The sequence below is a fragment of the Lampetra planeri genome, chromosome 16 (assembly GCF_965212315.1).
Source record: "Lampetra planeri chromosome 16, kcLamPlan1.2.h2, whole genome shotgun sequence".
NCBI classification, from domain to species: Eukaryota; Metazoa; Chordata; class Hyperoartia; order Petromyzontiformes; family Petromyzontidae; genus Lampetra; species Lampetra planeri.
Window position 1 is genome coordinate 12,772,827 of NC_136122.1, and position 16,758 is coordinate 12,789,584.

At 50.1% G+C, this 16,758-nt stretch overlaps 1 protein-coding gene across 7 annotated transcripts in view; it reads right to left on the minus strand.

The window, feature by feature from the left end:
* Positions 1 to 5,793: 5,793 nt before the first annotated feature.
* LOC144723081 (CUGBP Elav-like family member 1) overlaps positions 5,794 to 16,758 on the minus strand; it is a 60,205-nt gene continuing 49,240 nt past the window's right edge. For 2 of the 7 annotated variants that reach the window (XM_078601657.1, XM_078601656.1), the window contains 6 exons: positions 14,675 to 14,738; positions 14,067 to 14,204; positions 11,551 to 11,634; positions 10,133 to 10,360; positions 8,665 to 8,808; positions 5,794 to 5,921 (listed from right to left, as the gene is read on the minus strand). In XM_078601657.1, coding sequence (XP_078457783.1) covers positions 5,794 to 5,921; positions 8,665 to 8,808; positions 10,133 to 10,360; positions 11,551 to 11,634; positions 14,067 to 14,204; positions 14,675 to 14,738 — 786 coding nt within the window. Of the gene's footprint in view, positions 5,922 to 8,664; positions 8,809 to 10,132; positions 10,364 to 11,550; positions 11,653 to 11,886; positions 11,911 to 12,492; positions 12,562 to 14,066; positions 14,205 to 14,674; positions 14,751 to 16,758 lie in introns of all 7 variants that reach the window. The other 5 variants (XM_078601655.1, XM_078601654.1, XM_078601650.1 and 2 more) reach the window with 4 other exon arrangements.

Here is a 16,758-nt window from a genome sequence, read left to right on the forward strand (position 1 = left end):
AACATTGAGTTGGCAAGCAAGCAAAAAAACGTATTTGGTTTTTAGTCATTTTGTTCATTTTGAAAATAAAATAAAATTACGATTTAAATGCCGATAGCAAATGCACGTGATTCGTAAGCCAACCAATGGACGATGTTTTCTTTGAAAAATTATGATCCGAAATGTTCTCATGCACAATGTTAACGACGACAACAACAGCAACAACACAAATCTCTGCAAGAGAATGGCTTTGCGTTCCCCCTCCCCCCGTTAAAAATGAATAAAGAATAAATCATCAACCGATGTCTGAACCACAACTAAGTCATTTGGCACTGTTAAGATGCGTACAGGACTCGGACAATAAATAGACCCAACCATGGCAAAATGTTCTACAGGACATGCACACACACACATATTAATGAAAAATACACAAATTATTACACTTCGTTTAAGAAAGAGTTGTGCATGAAAAAACACGTTTTTAAAATGTTTTGTACAGAAAACATCAAAAGTGGATTGTCAAAACTATTATTGGCCGAAAATAAATGTGACAAGACGCGACAGCTTCATCTAAGAGAGCTACAGATGTCCCACAAACGAGGACGTTTTAACGAACTGGCATCTAAAGATGTTGCACAAATTTTCATATTAAAAGTTTTTTTCCTTTAAAGTTGCACGTCGCCTACGCTCAAATTCACACGGTTTCACAACATAAGCAAGACGCGGTCATTTTCTTTACAAAATACAAATCCTATATATATGTATGCATGTTTGTGGACATATACAGAGTGGACACAAAGTTCCTTTGCATGGAAAAAAAGACGATGTCCTCGACTCGAACAGATACGTTTGCTGCCCTCCATGCTCAGCACGCAGGCTGGATTCGTGCCCCAGTTCTCCACCACAGATCTTCCCAAGCGGATGGCTGTGAAACTGCACAAGCAAATTCCGGACAGCTGTTTCAACATCCTCAATATTTGTCAATCTGTCAGGTATTCCCCTTGTCGTTGTCAGGTCTGGGCTTCGAGGTGGCCAGATCACATCGAATCCTCTCTCAATCCACCGTCCGCTGCATTTCCCGTATTCCAATAATTGCCAAATTGCAAGGGCAGAATGCGCCAGAGGCCCCACCTTTGCCGTAGGGTGCATGCTGCAGAGGGACTTTGTGACCACACAGTAGATCTCCTGCCTTCAGACAAAACGCAATACACGTCGAGATGTGTGTTCAAACGAGAGGTGATTGGAGAGCGGTGGCCTTTGTGAGAGCCTGCCCCATAATCACCTCTGGGGAGGAATGTATAACCTGCATCTTCAATTCTCACCGCGGTAACAATTCATATTGCTTTTGCAACGAGCTCCAAAAAAACACCAACAACGGCAAAGACGACAGTTACAACAACAACACACAAAGTATAGCAAGATAACAGCCTGGCTAGTGTACAAAAAAACAGCTCTTCCAAGATAAATTTTTGTACGTTAAATTTAGCGTTCTTCATTCGCTGACTTTTTATTTAATTTACACACCTTTAATTTATATCCATCTGTTGTCTAATCATTCATTCGTGTTTTGTCGTCATATATGTTTTTTAAATTATATTTATTTCTTTTTAAGTATAAAAATACCCTTTTTCAGGCATCCCTGACTGGCGAAGCTTCTTGTCTCTTGAATCTCCGTCGCTGTTGTTCAGGGAGAGGAGGGGGGGGGTAGCGCCACAAACGAAGCTGGAGGCAGTCTAAACATCGTGGGGCGGGCGAGGGGTGACCCGGGCGAGGAGGCCCTTTCGTGAATCTCAAACAACAAGACGCCACTTGACACAATTCTGCCGTGCCACAAACCACGTGCTCCAATGCGTACTTTTGTATGGCCGCAAAAGTAACGGCGAAAAGTTGAAGGTGAAATATTTTTTGTTGTTTTTTCGTCGACTTTTTTTTTCTCCAACTTACTCTTCCTTTAATCTATGTGGAATATACATCGGAGACGTTAACACACAAAAAACGTTTAAAATCTCCAGCGTTTTAGACAAAATCTCGACGAAGCACAAAGCGCATAAATTCTAGTCTTGCATTTGTTTTGCTTTTTTCTTTCCAGCATTTTGGCTTGGACACAACGCAAATAGGTCAATGACACACGGTGCACGATCCAAATAATCTCCTAAGAACATGCTCCGTTCCTTCTCGGGGGAAAAAAAAAAGTTTGACGCTGTGGAACTGGGGGTTTTCACGGTTGAGTGCACGCACCGCGATATATATACTTAAAAAAAAACTGTTCCCGAAATGAGGAATCACGGAACGCACAACAAAGAAACCCGACCACCGGGGCGCGGAGACATTAAAGGATGACCAACCCCTCACTTTCGGTGGATCGGCCAAAACTGAACCAGCTTTCGGGAGTGGCTTCACCCCCACACATGGGGCCCCCGTGCCTTTAAAACCACGTGCAAGCTGATGGTGCGCTACAGAGAAAAGAGAAATATATAATTTTTGTAACAAACAAAAAAAATACCCAACGCGGTTATAAGATGTAACGAGCCAAAGAGACGATGCGGTGACGTGCAAAACGGTCACACACACACACAACAACAATAACAAAAAAACATTAGTTAATGGCATCTTGGCAAACGAATAATAAAAATGCAAGTGGTGTGATGTAAAACGCACTTTTAAACAGTTCAAATGTAGCAGCTTGTCTTAGACAAAACTTGATCCCAGACAACCTCAGAACAAGTGTGAAAACACCTTGAGCACTTGAACAAAACTACGAGAACATGTACTACCGACCTGTCTTAAAAACTTTATTTCTCAAGTGCCAAATAAGTTAGGAAATAAATTATCATCTGAGCCATATGACTTCATAAAAAACCCGTATAAAAATAGAAATACTGTCAATAAAATATACAGAGCAATGGCCTCTACCAGACAGATTCAATTGGTAGCATAATTTCGTGTTATATTTTGATAAAATTATTTTTTTTAAATTATCATTATTTTAAATAACATTCTCCTAAAAACCTTCAAGTTGTGTGTACGCATCACCTTTAAGTACAATACGCTCTCTCTCTCGCTCTATCTCTCTCTCCGTCCCCCCTCTCTCGCCTGCATTTTATAAGTTATTGACGAGTTTACGTAAAAATGCTCAAGCCCCACCCCGTCGCGATATAACAGTAACTTTGAGCCTCTGTCACCTGACGATTCAACTCTCTCTTCTGGGAGCATCGTTTGGCAAAAGGCAAAATAAAGTTGCCGAGTGAAGCACGTGTAAACATTGGGACTTGAAGCGTGCAACAAAACGGTTGCTGAGCAGGGAAACTAAAGCCTTCAAACTCACACACAACCTCGTCGAATTTGTTGGTCTCCCTGTTTCTGTTTGTTGTTCTTTGTTTGAACCCTCTATTATTTATTTTTTTACATCTGGTGAGAAGTGCGCGTTTCACGTCGGTGGTGGCGGTGGTTTTCTATTTTTTGTTGATTTCTTCATCTTGGTCTTGGTTTTGTTGTTTGTTTCTTTGTAAGCAGATGACAGATTGTCTTCACATGTCTGCTTGTGTCCAATACCACTTAAAACCCTGCTTCTTACGCTTTATATATATTTATAACGTGTGCGCACGCGCGCGCTCGCGTGCGTCTGTGTGTGTACAAAACGAACCAAAGAAATCGGTTGACAAGTGGGGACGCCGCCGCCACCGCCGCCGAAGGGAAGAGTGCTGTGGATGTGCTAGCGCAGCTGCCGCGGGGTCGCGTGGTGGATGAGCGGCGGGGCGGGCGACAGCGGCTGAACAACGACGATGAAATTTTGCGCGGCGGTCAGCGGCACAGAGCATCGGCAGGGAGCGGCACGGATAACGCACGCACGCACGCACGCGGGCCAAGCGCCGCGGGGTTGCTGAACGATAACGGCACGTTCTCTCAAGAGAGAACGATAGCGTGTGTGTGTGAGAGAGAGAGAGACATTCCATAATCGCCTGCCCTCCGAGGAAGTATGGAAGCATTCGGTCTCTTCCCCCCCCCCCTTCCCCACGGAAGCCCAGCGCAACTGCATCTCTGCGGCGCGGTGGCACAGTTTTGCACCGCCCGGGCCAAGCACGGTGGATTTCACATTCGCGTCTCGCGTCACAAAGTTGTTTCCGTCGGGCACAATCCTCTAGTGTGTCAAAGCCGCTGCCCCCCCACACCCCCCATCCTTCCCCCTGTTGTGCACGTGCACCGGTACGTGAATGTAAACGTAACGTCAAAACCGCGCGTGTTTCTTTTTATGGTACGAATGCAAAAATGTGTAAACAGCGAGAGGCCTTTGTACCACTGCGAACGTCATAACGGCGGTGATCGATCGGTCGTGGTTTAGTTCCTAGTCGGGAAACGTCCCCCAGGTGTCGAGGAGCCTCGAGTGATCGTGAGTGGATGTCCACCGATGGCCCTGCAATAGACCTCGAGCGCGGCGCCACCGTCTGACCCTTTGGGGGGGAACGTCTGTGATTACGTACGTTTAAATTTGCCTCCTAGGGTTCAACTTAATCCTTTCATCAAGTTATGGCATCCCTAACTTTCAGGCCGTTTTCCATGCTTGTGATTAATTCCATACTCGTGCCACGTGCGTGGATGTTTATTTAGTTATTTATAAAACATGTGACCTAAAATAACCAATCAGTTTGACTTCTACGTGTCCCTAATCCACAGTTGCTGTGGTCAGGGTTTTCAAAAATTTACCACAGCATCTTTTGAGTAACTTTTGAGCGACCCCACTACCTTACGCCAATGTTCACGCATACTGACCAGCTGACGTTTTACCTCGGCAAGTTAAATGACACCGTTCCATGAATTTTGCATCGTATGCACCAGGTGCATCTTTATATACAGTACTGTATCTGTTGTAAATATACTGTATACTATATAGCTATATACAGTATATATTATACATTATCTATGTATTCATATTCACAGTATATATGTCGTATATATACTGCAATATATATTTGAAATGCTACAAAATGAAAAATAAATTCGAAAAACAAAAAAAGAAAACAGTTAATGAAAAATTTGGCAGTGATGGATGAGGTTAAAGAGCTGTACATGCCCAAACACAAACCGACACTCTCCCATCCCCCGTCTCACCCCCTGAGTGCAGTGGCTGAGAGTGCAGTGGTTGAGGGTACAAGTTGGGGGAGGAAGTACGGACGGATGGATGGATCGGGCAGATGGCGGCGGGTGTCAGGCTCGGGGTGGCGCGTGTGGCTGTGTGGCATCCATCAGCTTCAGAAGAGCGGTGGTGGGGGACAGAGTCTGCGGAGAAAGAGGAGTCCGCGGAGAGTCCGGGGAGAGTGGTCAGATCGAAAAACGAGCGCCCATGGAAATGCGCCGACACTTTTACGGACACTCTCACCGATCGGCGAGCGGACTCTGATGGCGCGGAGAAAAAACTCCTCTCCCCAAACGAGATGGCTCCTCCCCCCCCCGTCCTCAACGACCACAGGCCCGCCTCGCCTGCCACTCGCGACATCGTCGCCAACCGCTCATCCGTCCACCCCCTCGCCCCCGCCACCCCTCACTCGGCAACCTCCTCCTCAGCCGCGTTCGCACCCCTCCCATACCCCAGCCCCGCCTGGAAAAAAAAGGTCGTGTGTTTTGGTCCCGGATATGCATTTACAAACCTGGTCCACCGTCGAAACCCAGGTCCCCAACCTGGATTACACCAAACCCACAAAGCCTCAGGAGCCGTGCCTGAAACACGGTGCTCCCTGGGTAGGCACCCCCTCCCCAAGACCCACCCCCCACGCCCCGTCCCCCTTCCTGGGCCACCCGGCTCCCTCCCACCCCCCCTCGTCAGTAGGGCTTGCTGTCGTTCTTGTTGCGTTTCAGCTGCACCTTGAGTCGCTTCATGCCGATCTGGAAGCCGTTCATGGCCTGGATGGCAGCCTGAGCCGACACGGGGTTATCGTAGCTCACGAAACCTGGAGGAGGGCCGAGAGAAGAGAGACAAAGAGGGTGGGGTGTTCAAAAAACGACGGTCATTGATGCATACTCGAGATGCATACCCTGGCTCTTCTGAAGGCAGTACAGCAAGTGGAATAATCCCCATCTGTTTCCGTCTGGACGGGGATAGAGTGTTGATTCGAGATTTGAAGCTTAGGTTTTTTGGTAAAGTCACGTAGGTAAAAATAAAGAATACAAATAAATAATGAAGTGATATAAATAATAATTATTATTTTATTTCTATTACAATTTATATCATTTTATTATTTATTCATTTTATCCATTTTTTCCCACGTGACTTTACCGAAACAACCTAAGAGTATAGAGTGTCGACTCCACACACGTGTGGGTTTTCTCCGGGGGCTCCCAGTTCCCTCCCACTTGTATGACAATCATTCATTATTAATTGGCTGAACACGTCTTGAAAAAATAAAAACCTAACGCAGGACCCTTCTGAAAAAGAGTCTTTAGATTCTGTGGCTTTCCTAGGTGAGTAATACATCTTATATTTCCATTAAAATCAGCTTCTGTCTCAGAGCGGCCCACATTTTAACACCATAACGTATTAGTACGATCGAGCTATTGCGACTCTAGCCTCGAGTGTCCACCACTTAACAATGGGGGTATTTAAAATCAAAGAGTATAATCATAATCATTATCACCACGATCATCATCGTCACTCTCACCACCATCGTCTTTGTGACCATCGCCATCGTCAACATTGAAATATCTTTCCACCTCTGCATATTTTTTCTCCTCTGTGATTTTCTTTCATTAAAAGAAATAAAAAACGAAACAAAAAGGATTATAATAAACCGCCCATAAATTGAAGCGTGTGGACAGCCGCGCACGCTGCTTCAGAGAGATACAAACGGGCTGACAGTGGGAGAGCGAGAGAGACAGAGCGAGAGAGCGGGAGAGAAGTGAGAAATACAATCATAGAAGTGCATTAATTAAGGGTAAGCTATTCTAAATTACATTAAAATAAACAAAGTTATTTCTCTACTGGATTCCACTTTTATTACAAGAGGCCCCACTGAGATGTAACCACCTGCTGCACTCGGCACGGGGAAGAATTTACAATCAACCGACGATCCCACGTTTAATACGGGGGGGGGGGGGGGGGCGCTTTCCTTTTTACAGCTCCAAAAAAACTTACGAAATAAATCTTCACCCATAATTACGCGTAATTCCATTAACATCTGGCCGGGGCCTCTTTTCTGTATTTCGCATTCACCGCATCTGCTCGTGAGCTCGTCCTTAAGGCGTCGAATCAAACGGTTGACGGGGCCCACTCGTCGTTTTTCCTAGCGGGGTGTCCCGTGACCCCCGTGGCTGCGTTACGGCGAGGCGCCTGCCCCGCGCCCCCTTCGAGCAGAAAGCGCTCGGCCACGCAGCGCGACGGCGGTGTTTAACGAGAAGCATTTCTACGACCAAGAGCAATTAATTTCGTCCGTGAAGCCCGTGACATTAATTTTGTCGGGGAGGGCCCCTCAGAGCGTAATGATCATCATAAAGCACGCATTTATTGCCCTGCCAGTCCTGAGCTCCGGGTCTCTCAGGCATGGATTTGTGAACATTGCCCCTTTTTATTATTATTATTATCGTGAACTTTCAGTCTGTCGTAAGTTTGTGCAATTCCTCGCATTGGCGTCTTAGCTGCTTCCTCGGCAGTGGCTGAAAGGTAAAGCGTGGAATGGAATCTGGATTCTAGGACGTCACAATCCGCCCACGGGGAGCGGTAGTGACGAATATCTGAACAGGTCCTGGGCCTCCCCTAGGTCGGCACAGCCTCAAACTAGGACATGGTACGAAGTGTAAACGTTGCCACTGGGGAGACAAAGGCGGCCGGGCGTGGTGCTGGCAACCCACCCCCTCTCGTGTGCCATACCAGCCCTTCATAGGTGCTGCTCACAAACAGCACTTGCCCCAAGAATGATGTTAAGGCTATACGGGGTATCTTTCTCTTTGTTCACTACTCATAAGTACAAGGTGTATTCATGGCGTCTTTCATCTTAAAAATTCTCCCGAGGCGTCTTACAAAAGCCAATACCACACTCAAATGTTAGCAGCACAGCACTGAGCCATTTTCCACACGATCTTCTCATAAGCCTTACAACATTTATATGAATATTACATCGCTGTACCACATTCAAATAAATATACCAAGCAGATTAATGTAATATTACAATCTTTCACAGGTAACAATTTTCCAACACATCTTCTCATAAGCCGTGCAATAAGCCAAGATTTTTTTTGTCTCAAACTTACCATCCCGTTTATGTTATTAAAATAATATATATCCAGCTCATTTGTATACTCTTGTCCACCCCATTGACCTGAACATAACACGGCCATATAATTTGCATTCATCACACAAAAAAATTCATTCCCACGCAGCAAAATCAGTTGCATTGTCGTTCTGAATCGCTGCTGTGCCGAGCACAAACTCAAAGGCCCAGAACGTCACGCGGCCAGCAACAAACGGCACCATCGACGGATGTCACAGATAGGAGTTTTAATGTACTGTGAGCACGCAAATTGACTGTTTCACCCAGCTAAACCGGCGCACCGCTACGTGTGCGGCATGAACCTTCCGCGGCAGCACGCGGCGTGTTCTATTGAACGGGGAGCGATCGACGCCCGACCTTTCCGACCGCGATTTGGGCCCTTTGACCTCTGGCAGGCGTGGCAGCCGGGCGTGCCGTGTCGAGCTCTCACCGAAGCACTTGCTGAGGTTTGTCTGCTTGTCCACGAACACTTTGGCCGAGATCACGTTCCCAAACGGCATGAAGGTCTGCATGAGGTCCTGGTCCCCGAACTCTTGCGGCAGGTGGTATATGAACAGATTGGCTCCCTCTGGTCCTGAGAGATAATGGACACACGGGCACACAAGGCGAAGATTCCCCATTTCGCCTGAGACAGACTGTTGGGGCAAGTGCTGTTAGCGAGCACCTACGAAGGCCGGTACGGCACACGAGGGGGTGGGTGGCCAACACCACGCCTGGCTGCCTCAGTCTCCCCAGTGGCGATGTTTACTACACACCGCACCAGGTACTCATTTGAGGCTGAGCCGACCTAGGCGAAAGCCCAGGACCCGTTCAAATAAATCGTTACTGGTGTTGGCCGTGAGCGGGAATCGAACTCGGGTCGCCAGGTTCGTAGCGCAGCGTAGCGCTAACCGCAACCCTACGACTCCCCACCGCTCCCTGCACGGCAAACTTCAGAGCGAGAGCGGGGTAGGCGTGCACTGTTCGATCTTCCCGCTACTCAAGTCGCCCGCGTTATGCGTCTGTACGTGCGTCTACGCTTCTCTGCACCGCTCACCGCACACCACCCACCATCCCATCTCATTATTTTGTATTCATTACATAACTCGCAGGCCCTTAATTTCGCACCTGGTAGACTGGAGTAGGTAGGCCAAGAGGTGGCGTGTGGCTCGTAGTAGCCACAGCCACAGCGAGAGTTCCACTGGTTGTGGTGCGCCAGCTAGAGAAATACTTTCTCGACCTGAAGCCGTAAGAAAGCGCCCACGTGCGCACACCCGCAGCGTCGCGGTTGAATCACGCCGGGTGTTACTCCCGAACGACGCAGCCGTTTAATCAATGGACATGAAATCCATATTTTAGTCGCAAACCGCGGGGACCAGACAACTGGTGATGGTCAGGCACGAGTGACAGATTGACGTTCTGTTGTTATGACGACGAGGAGGACAAAAAGGTTGCGTAACCCAACGAGCTAGAAGAAAAGTGTGGGAGGCACCCAAGGCAGAATGCCCCTCATCATAGTCAGAGAGTCTTCCTGTTCAAATGAGTCGTGGGGTCACGGCGTTAGTTTTGGCTAGCCATGCAAAGAGCGGAAAGTTGCCGAACACAGCGTGGATAGATGTTCCTCAAGAGACTCACTGAATCCATCAAAAAAACCACGAGACAATTTGCACAGTAAGTTGACGGGGGATCTTTAACACACGCCTGGGAATTGCTCCCAGCTCCTACATAGTTCTGGCTGCAGTGAGGGTCACTGGTTGTTGCCAGTCGCTTTGAATACATCTTGCCACGAGGTATACCCAGAAGGTCACTCGATCTGGAAACAACATCGCGACGTCACCAACACCGGCTGCGGTCACCTCTGCTGGCTGTCCCTAACCCAGTGGCGGAAATTCCACATTCCCATGGCTGATAATAAATACCTTCTTTCTGGCTGCCGGCCGCACCCTGTTGTTGCTGCTGCTGCTGCTGTTGTTGTTGCTGCTGCTGCTGTTGCTGCTGCTGTATGAGGCTCTGCGCGTACAGGTTGGGGAGCGAGGCGGCTGCGTACTGCTGGATGCCCGAGTAGGCCTGAGCCAGGGCGTCCACGCCGCTGCCCGAGCCATTGGCCAGGCCCCCGACGCCAAGGCTGCCGTTCAGCGCCGCAATGCCTGCTGGGAACATTTTGGTGCATTTTCTTTGTTAAACACGTAGTAAGGCTTTCGCGACCAATATCATCCATAATATAGGTTTGTTTGGGGGGGTTAGATAGTGTTAGATCGTGTAAATATAAATGTGTCGTTAAACCCGCCACCACCCGACCCATCTCTAAACCTTGATAAACAGCCTGCCTCGGCAGATTTTCCCCTCTTTTTTCACCTGAAGACGATTGCTCGTGTTGCGATCGAAACGTCGTGATATTTTATTATTTTTTTATATCTACGTGGCTTTACCGAAAGACCCAAAGAATATGAATTTTGTTGATATTACTTTGGAGGTAACATGAAAGATTTTAGTTTGTGTATTCTGTTTTTTCATGAAGGAACAAGTGTTTATTTCAATACATATACGTGAGACAAGAGGGCTTTCTTTACATATCTGTCACATAAAATAAAGTATTTCTCGCTCATCTCATCAGCCACATGGCCTTGTAGGAGTGCATAATTTCAGCAGCATTGGTTCATTTGTTCACAGCTCAAAATTGCAGGCGGGGCCCCGTAAGAAAGTAGAAACAATTGATTTAATTAACAGAAGTGGGACTTGCTGTTGTTGTTCACGTTATTGTTTAATCATGACGAGCGTAGACAACGCTGCCACGACGGTGTTAGGCTCTCACGCTCGTCCTCTACAGCTCTCTGGAGAGCTGAAGAATGCCACTTTTATTAACCGCTGCTGCTGATTTTTGTTCGTGTGTTGCTTTAATTTCATCCTGCAATGTTTATTCCCCCCCCTCCACCCCACATCGGACATTAAGCAGCAAGCATTGGGGATTGTGTGTGTCTGGCGGAGACGATGATCTGAACCCGTCCTGGGCCTCCCCTAGGCCGACTCAGCCTCAAAAGAGTACCCAGTGCGGTGTGTAAGCATCATCAGCCGTTAGGGAGACAAAGGCGGCCCGGCGTGGTGTTGGCCACACCACCCCCTCGCGCGCCATACTGGCCTTCATAGGTGCTCGCTAGTGGCACTTGCCCCAGCACTCGGTTAAGGTTATATTGGGTGGTGGGGAGGGGTCTTTGTCTTTGGGGGTGACGGGGAGGACAGGTGGAGGCGTGAGGGGTGGGGGGTGTAGGGGCTCTATTCCGCTCCGGGACAAAGGCTCCTGGCTCCAGCCCTGGGTGTGAGCGACGGCGCGTGGGCCTACCGGTGAGCGGGCTGATGGCCGAGGCCCCAGCGAGGCTGTGCAGGGCCCCCAGGGAGGCCAGGGTACTGGCCCCAGCGCCCCCCGCTCCTCCGCCGTGGCCGCCTAAACAGAAACCGGAACGTACGGACCTCAAGCTCAACGCCGTTCCCTTCTCTCGGCCACTTTTCCCCGCTGCGCGACTGAGCCGTGCCGGGGCCGTGCCAAGCTCAACCCGGCGTGGCTCGGGGTGTCGAGCCGAGCCCCTGGCATCGCATTCATCGTCGTGACGAGCGAGCGGGTGGTAACGCGCGTTGATGATGCGAGGGTGGGGGCAGGGGGGGTACAGCCGTGTCCGACAAAAATTATTCGGTGATGCTGCTGCTGCGTTGGAAAGTCGTGCGCGAGCATGGATTTCAATACTTATTAAAAAACTAAACAACACTAATTGGGAGCCCTCAAAAGGAAAAATATATAAGAGGTGACGTTTTGGGAAATGGGCCCTTCTGTACAGAAGAAGGTGCTATGCCAGAAACGCTGCCTATTCTATATTTTCCTTTCAGCGTTGACAAATGTGTTGAGGTTTTTTTGTGTGTGTAGCCTAACAGTAATGTGACACACAGTGAACGATTTGGGATCTCGTGCAGATGACGCAGTGACGTCAAGTCGTCCAGCGAAGCGACTAACAACACCACGCTCAGTGAACACGCGATCATCCCCACCCCTGGCCCCACTGCGACCCAGGCCAGACTGAGATGTTTCGCAAGGCTGGCGGTACCGCTGTTTGGTCTCGGGCTCGGCACGGCAAACGGGCAGTGGAAAACCGCACCGTACCGCGTGGGCAACCATGCTGGCTCGCACGTGCCAAGCGGGAAAAACGTTACAACTTTCTCGCAGAACTCGAAGGAGAAGCAACATCGATTGAGTCTGGTTAATACTTGGATGGGGGAGATTGCCTAGGCATACCGGGAATTGTAGGCTTGGGCAGTGATGTGGCGAGGAGATGACAGTACAGCAATGGATTCTTGAATGTATCTGTGTGGAGTTATGAGTGTTATTCACTTGTACGCCTGGGATTTCTCCGAGGTATCCTGCTGGTCTCTTCTCACATGGCATGTGCTCATTGTTATGGGATTTGCCAAACACCCCCCTGCCCACCTCCTGAAAAGGAGTGTTGAGACTCAGTGAGGCTTTTCCTGGGTGAAAGGAAAATTTATGCCAATTATAAAACACATTTTTAAAATATGGTCGAAATCATCGTGCTTCGCTAGGCCTGCACCAGCTGAGGTAATTCCACATTCCCACGGTGGAGATATCGGCAGTCCATCCACAGGATGGCCACTGTTGACGTTCGACAAAGTGGTACTCGCTTTATCCACCCCCCCGTGCACCCCACCACACCACGATGGATTTGAACTCACAACCCTGTGGCTCCCAAGTCAGGCTTACGAACCACTGCGCCACTCAGCCGAGTAAATATCACGGCGGGCTTAAAGTCACTCCTCGTATTAATTACTATGCTGAAATTGAGCCAAATGAATTTTAACAAAGGGAGAGGGGAAAAAAACTCAACAAATAGAAATGAAATAAAATTAAATCTGTTTAAACAAAGATGGATGGAGGAGGAGGCGGGGGGAGGTGGAAATAAATGGGTGCATATAACCAAAAGAATAATGGATTTGAGGTAATCGTGAGGAAGAGTTGTTGTTGTTGTGTTGTTGTTTGTTGTTGTTGTTTGTGGGCTTTTTTTTGTCTTAAAAAAAAAATGCCAAATGAGAAACGGAGCCACCCCCCTCACCACCCCCCTCGTCTCTCTCTCCCGTGTGTGCATGCAAATGAGTCACAGCCGTTCTGATTGCTGTCAATCATTGATTAGAATGCAAATGACGCTGGGCTCGTGTGGGCCGTGCGCAACTGCCCGAGCAAGCATCTCCACGCGTGCGTTGTGTGTGTACGTGTGTGTTGTGGCTTGTGTGTGTGTGTCAACGTGTGTGTGTGTGTGTGGAGCGGTAGTGTAGCGGTTATTGTGCTGCGCTACGAACCTGGCGACCCGGGTTCGATTTCCGCTCACGGCCAAAATCAGTGACGATTATCTGAACCGGTTCTGGGCCTCCCCTAGGTCGACTCAGCCTCAAATGAGTACCTGGTGCGGTGTGTAAACATCGCCACTGGGGAGACAAAGGCGGTCTGGCGTGGTGCTGGCCACCCACCCTCTCGTGTGCCATGCCGGCATTAATATGTGCATGCTAACTTGCCCCAACAGTATGTCGAAGGCTATACGGGGGATCTTTATCTTTGTGTGTACACACGTATGTAGGTGTGTGTGCATCCGTGTCCCAACAATCTGTTGAAGGTTACACGGGGGATCTTGGTCTTTGTTCGCACAGTTACGCGAGCGTTGTGTGCATGCCTTCGTGTCTGTTGGCCATTCAGAAAAGCTCGCTAACAGCACTTGCCCCAACTGTCTGTTAAGGCTACACGGACTTGGTACTGCCTGTGCCTGTGTCTGCGCGTGCGTGCGTGTCACGCTCTCGTCTCACCCGTGGACGAGAGGGCCGAGAGTCCTCCCGTGGGGCTGCTGAGGGCGTTGGCCCCTCCGCCGACCCCGCCGGCTCCCTGGCTCACGGCGGCCGCCGCCGCCAGCGTGGCCAGGCCCTGCAGCTGCACCGCGTTCAATCCTGCGGGTGCCGACGTGCGTGTGGGCACGTGTGCAGGTGTGTATGGAGATGTGCGTGTGGGTATGTGTGTGTGTCACGCGTATGCAGGGAGCGGAGCGAGTGGGGCATGTGTGGGTTGGTGTCGGGGGAGGGGGTGGGGTTCACAGTGTAGAGCAGGGTATTATCAGAACCACGCCGAAAAAATATCTCAAGCACCAGCGTCGGCTTATTGGCCAAATATCTCATTTATATGATTCACTCCGAGCTTAATGTTAATTCCCTATTCTCTTTGCCGTGAAAATAATTCCATAACCCCCCCCCCCTCCGCCACTTCCCTTCCGTTTCGACGAGAGGGATAAAGAATTGAGAAGGATTATACGCGTCGATCCACGGACGTGTTCGGTTACGAGTCCCACTGGGGGGCTGGGGACGTCGCAATCCGTGCAGGGCGGTGCGGTGTGGTTGGCATCGACGTGGCCCAAGTAGCTCACCGGCGATCTGCTGCAGGCCGGCCAGGGTGCTAGGGCTGCCGGCCGCCACGGCTTGCTGCAGGAGCTGCAAATACAGCTGCACGTGTTACGCCACGACACGCGCGCACACACACGCACGCACACACGCGCACGCACAAAGCACAAACACGTACGACAGGTACGCACGTGGGGACGGGCCGGGGAACGGGGAGGGACGGGAACGTGGACAAGGTTAGGGCTGGGGGGGAATGGTCTTTGCGCACGTACCACACACGCGCTCACACCCCGTGTGCGTCCCCTGTCCACCCCCCACACACGCTCCACCAAAACCAAAACCCGGGCGACTTTTGGGCTAGGATGTTGCGGGAGTCAGCGCAGCGGCGGATGGGCAAACCCGTCTCCTTACTCAAGGCCGAGAAAGACATTTAAAATGAAACACCTTTGGCAGGGGGCCGCATGTTAACACCACGCACATTAGTTTTTTTTAATCCAAATAGTCATGTACTATAATTCTTATAATTGCGATTATAAATGAGCGAATGTAGTGATGAGAAGGGAACTGCCACTATTTGGACGCACATGTCGTAGGCTGGACAACAACAACAGGAACATTCAAAGCGTGTTGTTCGGATTCATGGAAGGAACCGGAAAGAGAGGAAGACCTAACAGAGACGACATCGCAAGAGATGAGTGCCAGCAGGGTGTGCCACTACTTGAGCACCTTGGAAAGTGGTAACAAATGACGAAATGTGCAGTGGACACTTACGGACCATCTACCCCTGGAGCGTGGTGATGATGAAATGTAATAAAATAACGAGTGCGCCCATCGAGCTGAAAGAGGCCCTGGCAGAAGTGAGCGAGCGTGGCGCTTTCACAGTCTCGTTGCCGGGATGAAGACATTCCCCTCCAGTAGCAGATTGACGCTGCCAAGATGGTTGTAATGACAGATGAACATCGCTTCGTAGTGGTCGGCCTCGTGTAGCCGTGGGCTGCATGCAACGCCGTTTCAAGTTGTATCTGACCCCGTGGGCCTGAACCTCCTCACTCCTGTACTCGGGGCATCGTGCCTGCATCAACATTCGCAGCGTAAATCGAGAAGTCACTGAACCTCAGGGTTGCCACCTCTGAGGTTTCACAACACCAGGACATATCACAGGGAAGAAGAATATCTCGCGAATACGAGAAGTAGAGGGGAAGAACTGCAAGTTCCATGAAGACTTACAGACTAGAGAACGATTCTGGGTCGCTACCTGGACAGGTGGCAACCCCCGAGGGAGAGAGGTCACTCATGGTCTGTCGTGCGCACGAGTGCGCGCTGTTGTGGTGGCCTGTCAGCGGCGCGCTATCACGCCGGCTCCAGCCGGAGCGAGGAACCGCTCCCCGCTTGCACGGGCAGCGCTCCCGTCGCTACTGCCCACTGCTACGGTTTTCCAGCTGAGGAATAATCTGATGCAAAACGTGGCCCGCAATTGATCTCGGAATCCGCACACCCGTCCCGAGCGCGCGTCGGCGGAGCTCGCGTGACTCCGGGCGGAAGGGCTCAATCTTTTGAGAGGACGTTTATCCTGACACGTGTACACGCGTGGGGGTGTCGGTGGGGGGGGGGGGTGGGGATGTAGGGGGGGGGGGGGGGCTGCAAGAAATGAAGGGGCCCACACAGCCACGAGGGGCAGCTCGACACATCTCTAATCCGACGGGCGCCCGCGCGCCCCCCACAAAAAGACCGTCGCTATCAGCGGCGCCTCTTATTCTCTCCTGAAGAGTGAGGGCGCAGATAGGAGATGGAGGGAGCGATACTGCTGTTGTCTTTTGATGTTGAACAGAGCCCCGAGCCCCCCCCCCCTTTCCCCGGAGCCATGGCGAGCGCCCTACGTTGATCTAAAGCTGACGCCCCCCCCCCCCCCCCTGATGTAACTCCAGTTGTCATCATCGTCAGACACGGTCATTGCACTCCCGGATGAAGGCCTCACTCGCGAGCTGCTGCTGTTGCCATCACTCAGGTTCCTGTGATGCAGCAGAATCCACGGCTCAAGTGCACGTGCTGTTTTCGTATGATTTATTCTGAAAACTGCTATCACGGTCACGTCTAATGACGAGTGCTAATT